This window comes from Lissotriton vulgaris, chromosome 10 (assembly GCF_964263255.1).
Source record: "Lissotriton vulgaris chromosome 10, aLisVul1.2, whole genome shotgun sequence".
Lineage (NCBI taxonomy): Eukaryota > Metazoa > Chordata > Amphibia > Caudata > Salamandridae > Lissotriton > Lissotriton vulgaris.
In genome coordinates, this window is record NC_141698.1 from 171,677,223 (window position 1) to 171,692,606 (window position 15,384).

Sequence of the window (15,384 nt, forward strand, 5' to 3'; positions counted from 1 at the left end):
GAGAAAAACTAACACAGGCACAGCAGACTCAACCTAGGACCCCCAAACCAAACTACCTAGCCAGCAATGCAATTATATGGGGGTGGTCGCACCCTAAACACCCCCCACCGTAATCTGTTTTCACACACTTCTGTATTCCATTAACCACCTCATTGTTTTCTGCTCGCTAACTACCCTCACTTAGCAGTCAGAGGAAAGTAAATACAACACAGATCTCCGTATTAAAATAATTAGCAGCGGGTTTCAGCAGAAGCTGCTTGATATTCGACATCTGTCTTCTAAAAAACCTCCCATGCTGCCAGAAGGAAAATGGCTGAATGACAACCTAAATTGTCATCTTCCATATGCTCTCTCACGGTTATCATTCTAGTGGTGCTGCTGCGCCTTCTGCCCCCAACTAGCGCCACTGACATGACATGGTGTTGTCATGCACTTTGCTAAACTCCAGCAGGAGTAGAAAGATGGAGTCTCCGTTTGTGGTAATTACTGTTCGTTTGCTGGTCTGTGGCCTTCTGACCCTGTTTGTGTCCCTTTGTTGTTGCAGCCTGTGTCTGGGGAGCAGTAGCTAGGGCGCCACCTGCTTTTCTAATCGTCTTTCGTTGATTCCCTGTTGGCAGGCAGACTACAAATGGGATTTAATGTTTGTTCAGAATAAGAAGCCTGACAGTGTTGTTTTTCCTTACAGCAGCATCCAATGATGGTATTAAGGTTTACACCTTTGCAGAAAGTGAATGCTATGGGGATATTTTAAGTAAAAATAACAGTTTAAGCATGCCTAAATAGTATGTGGTGCACAGGTAGAACTGGAAAGTCTGGGCATATTCTTAGTAGCACTAAGAAAGATCCACGGCCATTCAAACGACACATGTTTTATATATAACTTGTAGTCAGTTGGCTTTTTCAGTCATTCTCAGACTTGACAGTGATTTTTTTAAAGTGTTTTTTAATCAGCACCAGTCTGCAACGTTGTAGAAAAAAACCTACTTTTTTTGTATTTTTTTGCGAATTACAACAGTACAAATAAAATCCTTTGTGTGTATTTTGCTGAAGGAGTATATGCTCCTGTGTGTGTGTGTCTGTGTGTCTGCTGTGTTTTTTGTGCTGGTGTATGTTACGCTAACCTAACCTGTGGTCAGCAACGTTAAGGCCCATGTCTTTTGAAAATGCCATTTTCTGGAGACTTGTCACTTTAGCCCCAATGATCAATTTTGACCAAATTACCATAGAATAGTTTGTGTAGGTAACATGTTTTTGACACATTTATATGTAGACTATTTTCAGAAGTGTAAAGTAGTATTTGAGTTCAAAAGTGTGCTTTTACATTTAATGTAAGAATATCTTTGCATGGGAAACTCAGTACAGCTACATTCAATTTCACCAAAATTGCTGTTTTCGTTTTTTTATTCTTATCTACTCATTTTACAAAAAGTCCCAAAAAAATTAGGTGTTCCATCTTTTCATGCACGTAGTATTTGCGTTTAAATTATAGAATGCAAAAAGCAGGATAAATTATACATTTTAAAGTAAGCATTTTTATTGGCCAAAGCTTCCTCCTGCTAACAACAAATAAAACATTGAAAATTTCATGGGAATTGCCATCTGTATTTTTCACTCTTGTTCTCAATTGGCGCTGTAGTTCACATATGCTACAATAGAATAGAGGACAAACCTGGCAAAAATAAGACCAGTAGTATGTAAGTACAGGAGCAGCCCAAATGTCCATGTGAACCTAAGTATCAAGTATGAACTTATAACATGCGTTTAGATAGAACTTATTTTGAAAAACAATATAATATGACAGGAATTTCCTGTATTGAATCAATCAAGGTTAAAAAGTAACTTGTAAGACAGAAAAATTCTTTCACAAATCAATCTAGACAGAACACATAAAAGTCAACTGATATTTATCATATTCAATTCGTCCGAATTCAGTTTTATTTTAAGAAATACATAAGAATGCATAAATAGTTCAAACTAGCACAATCAGGTGAGTTGTGAGATAGTTTCTCATACGACCCCAAGTGAGAAAAACCTCACCTTTCATCTAACCAAACACTGGGGACAACCACTCTTGTGGCTACCTGCATTTAATACTGTTTGCTGTCTTATGTAAAATACCAATGTTCGAGGCATGTGGGCTGCTGAATTCATATCTGTGCATAGATCGCCGCCTAGTTTTGGGTCCGGATGATTGCACATTGTTGTCCTGGAAGAGTCTTCGAAGTATCACGAGATAGGTGGCTCCTCCCCTGGACTACAGTGCGCATGGGCATCGCCTCCATCCCCAGATTGTTTTTTTCCGCCATTGGGTTCGGATGTGTTTCGGTTCCCTCTGTCGGAATCGATAGTTGTTTTTTCTTTCCTAACTTGAGACCAAAAGGTCTTTAGGATTCGCGTCGGTATTGTCCATCGTTCGGGTTTGTTTATTCTAGGCTCCGAACACTTGCTGCCCTTCCGCGTGCTGTCGGCGCGGACGGGCCTACACGACGCTCCAGACTACTTCAACATGGAACGAACTCCGTTCAAAAGGTGCCCGTTGTGCACCTCAAAGTATTCACACCTCGACGTGCACCCCGTGTGCAACAAATGTCTGTCGCCGGACCACGATGAGGCCAGGTGTATGGCCTGCTCCAAGTTCCGGTGTAAGAAGACTCTCAAGCTTCGTCGGGCCGCAAGACTCCAGGCCCAGCTATCAGCGCCCCCGCCAGCCAACATCTTTGAAGACGTTGATGACGACGATGTCCTACAAGTTTCAGACTCCAACCCGTCGTCGGAAGATGAAAACTACGACGCGGGAGACGAGGAGTTTGAGGAAGTCGTCGAGGAGGTAGGGGACGACGACGGGGCCATTGCCACCGTGGGGGATAGCTCAGAGGAGGAGCATCCTCAGACTGACTTAGGGGTCAATCCCCATTATACGGCCCAGGTCGAGGGATCGCCATCGGGCCTTACCCAAGACCTCAATACTCGTCCCACGGCCCCGCCTCCGGGCTCGGCCACGGACATTGGTGATGCGCCACTCCCGGTACAGAAACCGAAAGTGAAGCCATCAGGGTCCGCACCACTGGTATCGAAACCGAAAGTGAAAGTCGCAATGGTGGGACCAAAGGCTCCAGAGGCCTCAGCGTCTAAAAAATCCAAAATGGCCGCCGAGATCAAGAGCCACGCCAAGATGGCCGACCCGAAGACCCCGGTGTCGAAGCCGAAGGCGAAGACGCCCGACGCGGCTGCGTCGGCGCCGAAGATGGTCGACGCTCTGAAGAGCCGCGTCGACGCTAAGAAGGTCGATGACCCGAAAAAAGCATTGAAGAAGCGTCAAGACGACCCCAAAGCTCTTGCAGCGCCGAATCCGGTCGACAAGGCCAAGGGTGGTGAGGTGTCTGCTCCGAAGACCGTGCCTTTGATCGCCGACCCGACTCCGGACTCTGAAGAATCGCTCGAGCCGGTCCAGCCCTCGCCGTCCTTTACCAAGAAGGTCACGGAGTCCCTTCAACGGATTCGGAAGGAAACATTGGCTCCCGAACCGAAGGATGGGGTGCCGAAGCCTCCACAAAAGCCGGCAAAGGCGCAGACGCCGATCCACTTCACGCTGCCGCCGAAGACGACGCCGAAGGCTTTCGCTCCAAAACAGGGGGCCGGGGTGCCCTTGAAGCTGGTGCCGACGCCTAAAGCATCATTGGTGGTGCCGAAGCCTCGACTCCAGCCACTCGTGGACGAGGAGCGTCGAGAGGTTGTCATCGATGCCAGCACGGGCAAACTCTCTCTCCTTAAAAGGAAAATCACCCCGGAGCCAGTATTAGAACATTTTCGTATTCCACTCAAGAAGAAGTTGGACTCTGCGGGTACTTCTGCCCCTATGGAGCCTGCATCTCCACAAAATCTAGAACTCTCACCAACTCACTCTAACGCTGGGGAGGGTGACGGAGATGAGGAGGAGGAGTACAATTATCCAGCGTACTCAGATCCAGAGGAGGTCAATGAACCATGGTCTGCTGGAGGCGACCCTGAGGACCCTCAGCCAGGACACGAACCGCAGCTTTTTGCAGCAAAAACTTCTCCAACAGAGGACTCTGCGGCCTTCAATGCTCTAATTGAGAGAGCTGCGGCCAATCATGATGTCTACCTCCATGCGGACCCAGTGGATGTCGATTTTCTGTTTGACACTTTTTCGGTGGCTGAAAAGACTGTCAAAACATTGCCTATGCTCAAGGGAGTGCTGAAGCACACGCCTGAGGTTTTCAGGGAGCCCACCCGGGCGCGAGTCATCAATCCTCGTATTGACAAAAAATACAAGGCAGCGCCCACTGATCAGACGTACATCAAGGGACACTTGCCGCTGGACTCTTTGGTGGTATCCAACGCACGCAAGCGGGCAAACTCGCAGACCACGGGTGATGCTCCTCCCCCAGACAAAGAATCAAAAATCTTTGAAGCCTCAGGAAAACGTATTGTTGCACAGGCAGCTAATATTTGGCGCATTTCAAACACGCAAGCCCTACTTGCACGCTACGATAGGGCGCACTATGACACCCTAGAAACACTTCTGCAGCACTTACCTGATCAGTACAAAGAGGGAGCTGAAATGTTAATTCAGGAGGGGAAGCTAATATCCAATGATTCCATTAAGTGCGCACTGGTCGTGGCCGATACCGCCTCCAGGGCTATAAACACTAGCGTGTTACTGCGCAGGCATGCATGGCTTAGAATATCAGGTTTTAAACCAGACATTCAGACAACCATTTTAAATCAAACAGTTAATCCAGACCACCTGTTTGGCCCTGAAGTGGATGCAACCCTTGAAAAAATGAAGAAAGACACGGACACTGCTAAGTCTATGGGGGCCCTACAGTCCCAGCAGTTTCGGGGTGGTTCCTTTCGCCGCTCCACTAACAGAGGCACCTCAAGGGGTCAGGCATCACAATCCACGCAGTACTATAAAAGCAACACCCAGACCTCATACACCAACAAGGGTAGAGGTGGCTACAGGGGCAACAACGTCAAAGGCAGAGGACGTGGAAACAACAGCTCCAGGTCCTCCACCACCAACAAACAGTGACGCCTTGTCACTGCCCCCCGACCACACAACACCGGTCGGGGGGAGACTCCAGCAGTTCCTGCCCGCGTGGAAATCCATCACCACGGACAGGTGGGTCAAGTCTCTCATCCAATACGGTTACTGTCTGGAACTTACTTCCACTCCGCCAAACATACCTCCAAGAAACCGTCCTATGTCCGGCGAGCACTTGCACTTGTTGCAGCAGGAGGTCAAAGTCATGCTGCAAAAAGGGGCAATAGAGCTCGTGCCTCTGCAAGAAAGGGGAACAGGAGTTTACTCTCTGTACTTTCTAATACCCAAAAAGGACGGATCCCTCAGGCCCATCCTGGACCTCAGGCCCCTCAACTGGTACATTCTGTCAGAACACTTCCATATGCTCACGTTGCAGCAGGTTCTCCCCCTGCTTCGGCAGGGGGACTTCCTGGCTACTCTGGATCTCAAGGATGCATACTTTCACATTCCCCTGCATCCTTCACACAGGAAGTACCTCAGATTCACTATTCAAGACCAGCACTACCAGTTCAGGGTTCTGCCTTTCGGGGTCACCACAGCGCCACGGGTTTTCACAAAGTGCCTGGCGACTGTGGCGGCGCATCTAAGACGCCAGACCGTCCACGTCTATCCCTATCTGGACGACTGGCTCATTCAGGCAAAGTCAGAACAACAGTGCGCCGACCACGTGTCCCGCACCATTCGTCTCCTGCACGATCTGGGATTCTCACTGAACTACCCAAAATCCCATCTCCAACCCGCCCATATACGGCAGTATCTGGGCGCGACGATAGACACTCTGGCAGCCACTGCGCAGTCAAATTCAGTGAGAATCGCCAGTATTCAGACGCTGATCCAACGTTTCAGACCTCAGCACTCGCTTCCGGCGAAGGTGTTCATGCAGTTGATAGGCATGATGGCCTCCTGCATCTCCATTGTCCCGCACGCGAGGTTACACATGCGTCCGCTCCATGAGTGCCTAGCACGTCAGTGGACTCAGGCTCATGGGCAACTAACAGACCTAGTGTTGGTGAGCGGTCGGGCGTACAACTCTCTGCATTGGTGGAATCCACAAAACCTTTGCAAGGGCCGACCGTTTCAAGAGCCAGTGCCACAGATTATCCTGACAACGGACGCTTCTCTCCAGGGATGGGGAGCGCATGTACTCCACTACACAGTGCAGGGACTATGGACGCTACAGCAAAGGAAGATGCACATCAATGTATTGGAACTGATGGCAATCTTCATGGCCTTGAAGGCATTCAAAGTACATTTGTGCAACAAGGTCGTGTTGATCCGGACGGACAACATGACAGCCATGTACTACATTCAGAAGCAGGGAGGCACACACTCTCCGCAGCTGTCTCATCTGGCTCAGAGCATGTGGAAGTGGGCCATTCAGAGGAACATCTTCCTCATGGCGGAGCATCTCCCAGGCAAGGACAATCAGATGGCGGACCTGCTCAGCAGGCACAGCCTCCAAATGCACGAGTGGGAGATACATCCATCAGTACTCCAACCGTACTTCCAAAGGTGGGGTCATCCAGAGATAGACCTGTTCGCCACAAAGGAGAACGCAAAATGCCAAAGCTTCGCCGCCAGGTTCCCACACCCGCAATCGCAGGGCAATGCGATGTGGATGAACTGGTCAGGCAGATTTGCGTACGCTTTTCCCCCAGCACCTCTGATACCGCTGGTGGCACGCAAGCTCAGGCAGCACTCGATGACTCTCATCCTGGTTGCTCCAACGTGGGCTCGCCAACCATGGTACACCACGTTTCTGGAACTTTCCGTGGTACCGCGTCAAAGGCTTCATCTCACACCCAGCCTTCTGACGCAGAGCCATGGCAACATTCAGCACCCAGATCCGCAACAGCTCAACCTGGCGATCTGGCTCCTGAGGTCCTAGAGTTTGGCTACCTCAATCTTCCCCCCGATTGCATGGACATCATTCGAAGGCTAGAAAGCCCACTACTAGAGCATGTTATGCGGCTAAATGGAAGCGGTTTGTCATTTATTGTGCGAACCACGACATTGACCCGCTGGATGCTTCAATTCAGAAAATCATTTGTTACCTGTTCCACCTGTACCAATGCACTTTGGCGTATTCTTCCATCCGCATTCACCTGTCTGCAATGGCCGCATACCTCCAGAATAGGCAACACCTATCACTTTTCAAAGTTCCTGCTATCAAGGCATTTCTGGAAGGACTCAAAAGGGTCATTCCACCACGGACACCACCAGCCCCAGAATGGAACCTCAATGTGGTTCTTACAAGGCTGATGGGTCCTCCCTTTGAGCCACTGCACTCTTGTGAGCTTCAGTTTCTGACTTGGAAGGTGGCTTTCTTAGTAGCAATTACATCACTACGGAGAGTTAGTGAGTTACAGGCCCTCACCATCCAAGAACCTTTTTTCCAAGTACATGCTAGCAGGGTGGTGCTTCGCACTAACCCTAAATTTCTACCCAAGGTTGTATCTCAATTCCACATAAACCAGACAATTGAGTTGCCAGTGTTTTTTCAAAACCCTGAGTCGCTGGCGGAGCGGATGCCCCACACCCTTGACGTTAAAAGAGCCCTAATGTACTACATTGACAGGACAAAGGACTTTCGAAAGACCAAGCAACTCTTCGTTGCCTTTGCATCACACCACAAGGGTAACGCTATTTCCAAAGCTGGTATCGCTAGGTGGATCGTGAAATGTATTCAGATCTGTTACGCTAAGGCTAAACGCACTCTCACAATTCCACCAAGGGCCCACTCCACCAGAAAGTTGGGGGCCTCTATGGCTTTCCTTGGGAACATTCCCTTAGAAGATATTTGTAGAGCAGCCACATGGTCTACCACACATACTTTTACTAAACATTACTGCGTAGACGTGCACTCTAAACAGCAGGCAGCTGTTGGTCAGGCTGTTCTCAAAACACTTTTTCAAACTGCTGCAGCTGGCACGGGCGGCCGCCAATAATAGGAGGACTGCTATGTATTCTATGCACAGATATGAATTCAGCAGCCCACATGCCTCGAACTGCAAATGCTACTTACCAGTATGCCTCTGTTCTTGGCATGTAGGGCTGCTGACATTCATATCGCCCACCCTCCTCCCAGGCGCCTGTAGCAGCTGCAGTATTCATATATATGCTCATAGCATGGGCATCACTCACATAGTTCGCTCCATCTCGGCCAATGGCTAAAAACAATCTGGGGATGGAGGCGATGCCCATGCGCACTGTAGTCCAGGGGAGGAGCCACCTATCTCGTGATACTTCGAAGACTCTTCCAGGACAACAATGTGCAATCATCCGGACCCAACACTAGGCGGCGATCTATGCACAGATATGAATGTCAGCAGCCCTACATGCCAAGAACAGATGCATACTGGTAAGTAGCATTTGCAATTCTTTTAATTTACACATAATTGTCCCTTCTCTTACTTTGTTCGGTTATGTTTTGTCTCACTTGCGGTCTTATGAGAATTGTGCTAGTTTGATCTCTTTGTGCATTCTTATGCATTTTTTAAAATAAAATTAAATCCGGACGACTTGAATAAGATAACTACTGGTTGACTTCTAAGTAACTTTTTAACCTGATTCAATACAGGAAATTCCTGTCATAATATATTGCTTTTTCAAAATGAGTTCCATGTGAACATGTGTTCCAAGTTTATATTTATAAACATACGACCAGAGCAGGATTGGTGAGAAAGTGCCAGCAGCAAGTCATCCTGGTTAATTGATGTGCGAGCAGCTGACCACTGCCATCCACAGCCCCTGCAGCTTCATCGCCCATGTCCTTGGGGATTTCCTGAGACAATGCAATACCTCCCTAGATATGGACATTTTGGTGCAAAATATGCTGTTTTAAGTTAGCCTTTATTTTATAGGTAGTCATGCAATCCTAGCACTTGAAAAGTGCACAGTTTGTAACTTGACTTTAGTCATATGAGTTGCAAGGTGATGTGGGTGAATTTCCTTGTACTGTGGAGACATTTTGTTGTCAAATTTTGTATTATCTATCGTGGAGAGGTAATCCAACATGTCTATAAAAAGTGTATTTTTGTCCAGGTTAACTATTGGATTAGAGCAGTGAACTTTGTCATTGTGTCATCTTTTGTAAGAAGTGTGGGCAGTCTAATTTGTTTGTTTGAGTTCAGTGATGTTCTTACTGTAGCCCCTGTTTATCTTTTCCTAGAAAGATGTCTGGATGTGATGACTTATGCATGTGACTTTCTCTTGACAATCAATACAATGATTTGTATAGATGAGCATAAGACATGACTGGGTGTTTAATTTCGAGGTATACTACTCAGATTTTGAAGTAAGAAATTTGGGAGGATTGGGGGCATAGCTTTATATTTAGTGGATTTAGCTTTGAGGCAGTCCCGCCTTTGGATGGGAAGACATTGTTACCTGAGCACTGGGGAACTGTGCTTATGCCATTGAGCACCCTTGCAGTTGCATTCTGCACTAGCTGAAGATGATGGAAATTCTGTAAAGGAGAAGGCGGGTAGATTGAATTTGCACAGTTTATCCGGACTGAATAGACGCAATTATCACAAGAATGTGTTACTGTGTTTCAATGAAGAGGAGTATTTTACATTTTTCAGCTGTGCGAATTAGGTGTTGGAAGTCTAGCCACCTGCATCTCCAAAGTCTGGTTGTAGTCAGTACTGATGCCAAGTGCGTGAACTGCCTTAGAAGTATGAGGTGGAGACCTATAATATGAGGCGAGACAACTTGCTTTAGCCAGAACCATAATGGTTGTAAGCAGGAGTTCAGTTTTCTTTAGAGTAGGCTTAAGAAAGTTGGACATCCAGCACTGAGTAAATACCAGTCGTTTCACTATAACCTCTGGCTCCTGACTGATTTTCCCTGTGCCTGAGCGATGTGAGAAGCCATTCAAGTTGTGTGTTGTCTGTTCATATGTAAAATCCAGCTCCTACTTGAGTAAGTAAGAAAGGGGCCGCATGTAGATATTATATTGAAAAGGGGAAATAATTGACCCCCTACGGGCCCTGAGAGACACCAAAGCTCAACCCTGTAGAGCAATAGCTTGTTCCCTTCTAATTAATAAGATTTTTTCTAACTGGGAACTGTGCCAGTGAAACCAGCTTCACCCAAGGTCTTGAGCTAGATATAATGGTCACTGGTGTTGAAGGCAGCTCTTGAACCTAAAAAAGTTAGTGGTCCATCACTGTTGCCATTAACACGCTTGCGAAGATTGTTTGGCACAGATATTGTCACTATCTGGCTGTCTAGGCTCTTTGGAAACAAACATGAATGAGATGAAAGAGATGTTTTTCCGCAATACGTTTTTTGTAACTTTTCGTGGTGGATAGCAGTTATGGACTTGTTCCCTGTACTTTGATGAGAACCCCTTGAAGGCTGCAGCTTAGGGCCAGTTGTCAATGTACTCTGTAACAGCTGAGTATCGCATCTGAGAATGGTGAACTTTGAGGTGCCTCTGATGTGTTGTGTCAGGGGATTAACATACAGCGAGAAGCTTATTTTGGTCAATGTATAGTGGCATTGCTATCCAAAGAGGTGATGAGACATTAGGAGGCACTTTTACTTCAGAGAGCTTGTATTTCTAACAATGCTCTCCGTTGGAATTCAGTGCTCTACTGGACAATGCGAGAACAAGGAATACGGAGAGAATGCCTACAAATATGTTTTTGCTGCGTTTATTCTGCATGTGTCACAGCCATCTGAGGTAGGTTAACACTATGGTGGATCGAGATCCGGTATGCGTGAGGTGCCTGAATTTGAATTGTGGAGGAAAGGCATCCGGGAACAATGGAAACTAGGCGGACCCAAGTTACTTCAGTGCTTGCGTTAATTCTGCATCTATCTGCAAAAGAGTTTAACAGTGTTTAAATACTTGTGTGATGCAAAAGGAGCACATACATACTGCACAGATGAAGGATGTAATAGAGAAAAAATGGTTTTGTACACTGTTTCCAATTACAGTATAGAAGCATTGTAAATATCCAGTTACTCATTCAATAAAACATATTTTGACCACCTAGAAAGCATAACAGGGTTGCTGTTGGAATTTAAACATCTGACCTGTTGGTTGCACAAAGATCACTGCTCTCTAAGTGTACAATAGATGTATGCAGCATGATAGGTATTAATCTTTAATAGAGATGAAAATGTATCTTTAATGTCAATATTGTTTTAGGGCCTTATAAATGCAATTTAAAAAACACCTTTTAGAAAAGCTAGTGTTAAAATAACTTCTCTCCAATAAGGAGCATGTACTACAAACCAAATAATTTAACATTGTATGTTCCAGCTCAAGAAGTGATAATCAGGGTATTCAATTTCTCTTTTTTTATAACGAGGAATTAACATATATTTTCTTATGTTGATAGTCTCTTGGAAATCATGCACTCCAATGGTCAACAGTCTGTTTTCTTGAGTGGAACAGCAGAAGCAAAAGGGTTCCCTTCTTCAGACTTCAGTAAACATTTTCTGTGTAATTCAAACAAAGAGGTAATACAACTTCATATCTGTGTAACATTATGAGAAATGTATTATTTATTGTCATGAGCAATATATGCATGTATCTTAGAAAAAAAGGATCTCTGATGGCTGCGGCATAGTCTGCCTTACTAAAACATTTGTTAAATAAATACCTTGATGAGTGATGTTAGCAGTGTTAAGGTTCTGTTCCTCATATTATATAAAATAATGTGTCAACATCCGACCATGCTGGTGATTCTTGACATATATTGCTGTCACAATCTGGTATTTTTTGTACGAGAACTCAAGTCATACTAGGTTGTTCACTACCTAGGATGTAACTTAGAAGTCAGTAGTAGGGTAAACAAAAAACAGATTAATTTTACGCAAGCCCCTGTTGAAACAGAGCACTAAACAATAATAAATGGCATAAAAAGAGCCCACAAATTGGTTGTGCTGGTTGTTCCTTATTTTTTTAACAAAATGTTAATTCATATGGTAAAAGCCTGGAAATTTGGCCCATAGCATTTTAGCACATTGTTTTTTGCTTTCATGTCTAAATGATTGCTTTCATGGCTAAATGATGGCCTTAGTATTCACCCATAGAATACTAAGGTCATCGAATGACAGTCTTAGTACCGTATTTTCCGGCGTATAGGACGACCCGGCGTATAAGACGACCCCCTATTTTTTTCTTCATAAAATGTGGGTTTCATGCTATACTCGCCGTATAAGACTACCCCCACTTCCAGCGCAGTACTGTATTGTCGGCGGGAACTTTCTACAGTCCCCTTTCAATGCCCATGAACTGAGGAGATGAAGTACGGTACTGACGCTCCTCTCCTTCCAATGAACGTGAGATTTATGGCCACATCGGAAGGAGAGAGAGACGCCAGATCAGCGCATGTGCCCGCTGTAGCTCTAGACTGAATACCTACGCAGTTCAAAAATACCGAAATGCCCCGTGAGATCATGCTTCCATCGGCACTACTGCACTACAGGACAGTAAGAGACTGCGCACTATTGTCATTTTTGATTCATGTGCCGTAACTTAACGTAACGTTTGCTTTTGTAATTTGTTCTGTTGTAATTATCTCCTCATGTATCATTACTAGTCCTATTGTGAAGCGCTCTGACACCTTCGGGTAAAGTCCGCGCTATATAAAATCGCATACGGTAAATAAAGCACAGTACCGTACAGCTAGAGGGGATTGTAGTGTGACTCACATAATATGGTATAAGGGGGATCAGTAGCAGGGAGAGAGAAATTAGAGAGATGCCAGATCAGCGCAGAGAGAGACGCCAGATCAGCGCATGTGCCCGCCCGCTGTGTCTCTAGACTGATCACGCAGTTCGAACATACAGAAACGTTGCTTCCACTCCTAAAAATTTGGTACCCGGCGTATAAGACGACCCCGACTTTGGAGAACATTTTAAGGGGTTAAAAAGTCGTCTTGTACGCCGGAAAATACGGTATTGTACCTTATTTGAAACAAAATTCAATAATCTCCAAAGATTGAAGTTAGATTTAAGGAAATGATGGAGGAGATGAAGTCAAGAATATAAAAAGTTCAGAAAAATAACTAATTGATGTAGTATGAATTTTGTAAGAACGAAGCTCGAAATGATCAAAATACGTAGCTGTGCCGTAGTCTTGGTGTTCAGTACCTGAACGCTGTTACTTGCAGTCGCGGCCGGCATAGCTTGCAGGTGGAGGGGCCATAGTGGTCGGGCGGGAGGGGGGGGGCGGGTTAATCTAATATTAATAATAATTAAAATTAAAAAACATACCTTTCTGCCGGCCGGGTCCCGCATCTTGCTCCTGCTCTCCTACCTCTAGCGGGAACAAGAAGCAGGCAGGTCAGCTCCCTCCCCTAAGCCAATCACAACGCTGCAAGCAGCGTTGTGATTGGTTGGGACGCCGCCCAGCCAAGGGCTTACGAGGAGGTCATGTTCTCTATGCAGGCTGCATTGCAGCCTGCATGGTGAAAGGCAGAGTGTGCATGACTGGTTTGGGTGGCCCCAGATGGCCGACCAAACAGTCTTTGCGCACTCAGGAGTGGGCACACCACTCCTCCCCTGCTCGCAGACCAGCCCCGCCCACACAACCAAATATAAAATGGTAATAACTTGAAGTTTTTACCATTTTATGTTTCTGCTTCTCACACTGCGAGAAAGCAGTGGGGCGCAGGGTGGAGGAGCCGCTCCTGGTTTCTTGAATACATCATAGTCTGGGAGTGAAATATTCTCATCAAGCAGATAAGTGTTAATGACATTGGGAGTTTGGTGAAAACTCACACACATTTTTTCCCCACTGTATCTGAGTTTCTGGCAAAGAATGTTTGTACTTAATCTTTTGTTGAGGTACTTAGAATGTAGAAATCCTAATTGGACGAGCACCCATTGACGATTCTTTTCTCCCACAAGTTCTATTGAGAATTATATTTAAGCATACAGATTTCTTTGGATTAATATGATAGCATACCCCTTTTAGTTATGCAGTTGCATCATCAACTGGACAAACAGGCGGCATACATTCATCCAGGTCGATATGTTGCAGAATTTAAGGTGGAGTGCAAGAAGTTTTTTACACCGTTTTGTGATACAAGAATTGTTTTGAGCCAACAAATGAGAATAAAAATGGTTTCGCAAATGATTTCCTGCCACTTTGTGCAATCCACACCAATACTTCATAAACTGGAGGCTTGAGTGTACCTCTGTAACTGCAGGCTTGAGTTATTCCCTTTAGTTGCAACTTGGCAACGCTAGTAGTCTATTTAGCCTAATTCATTATCCTGTATCATGGCATCAGATAAGGCATGGCTGTTGAGGTGGGCCTGTTCCCAGATGGTGCCTCCATTTCTCCCTAGTAGAATATCCTGGAAAAAGACAAAAAGCAATCTTTGGATTCAGGGAAACTATAGATTGACCTTAGTGAGCCACAATGGGTCATCAACAGGTCATTTTTCTGTTGCAACACTCCAGCCAAGACACTGCAAAGTTTTTTTTAGCTCCTGGTATTATTGAATTTTAGTTTGCATGGATGAGCTTTCTGATTGAAATTTTCAGTAGAAGAGACTCGCATCACCAAAATCTAACATCTTATATGGAAATGGGCCAGGTAAAAAATGCTTTACCAAACTTCCTTAAATTTCAGTTAAGTGTTATGACACTGAATTGGGGAATTGAGCGCAATTGAAGGATTCGGACCCTCGTCGTAATGGGGCTACTCCCATTCGAAATTATGTTTAAACGATGTTTCCAGGGCACTGTCCCCTCCTGTGATCTAGACAGAGGGCTTCGGAAGGAAAAGGAAGCGTTGGGTACAAATACCAATGTCAGGATCTAGTTATGCAGCATCTTCTTGCTCAAGCCTAGCTTTCTAGCTTCCAAGCCACTCATTTCCCCATCCACAACCCCTGACTCCTTGCCCATGCAGGTACATTGCAAAAAAAATTTAAACAATAGAAGCACAACTTAGTTTTGGAATTTAAATGTGTTCAGTGCATAAGAAATGCCCTCCTAAGAATGGTTCGATCTGCCCCTGTAAGTAGTAGATATGTTTCTTTAATGAAATAAGTTTAAGTTGCTCAGGCTATGAGGATATGGCGGATCTCTGCAGTCTTGTTGATGTACAGCAGAGGAGGATACCAGGCACCCATGCCTGTCTTTTGTATTTTCTCTGTATTTTAATTAAGTATCCCATGAGCTTTTCCTGAGCCATCTTTTCTAATGCTTTGCGAAAACCTTGTCAACAACTGAAAAATTCACAGGAATCCCCCTAAAACTGACTTTCTCCCACTATGCTGGTAAAGGCCAAACACAGCAGCATAAGGATCACCAGCTATTGGTAAACCATCACTCTCCTT

At 45.4% G+C, this 15,384-nt stretch overlaps 1 protein-coding gene across 3 annotated transcripts in view; it reads left to right on the forward strand.

The window, feature by feature from the left end:
- REXO5 (RNA exonuclease 5) overlaps nucleotides 1-15,384 on the forward strand; it is a 437,194-nt gene that overhangs the window by 267,348 nt on the left and 154,462 nt on the right. For all 3 annotated transcript variants that reach the window (XM_086940804.1, XM_086940806.1, XM_086940805.1), the window contains exon 13: nucleotides 11,425-11,545. In XM_086940804.1, coding sequence (XP_086796930.1) covers nucleotides 11,425-11,545 — 121 coding nt within the window. The remainder of the gene's footprint in view (nucleotides 1-11,424; nucleotides 11,546-15,384) is intronic.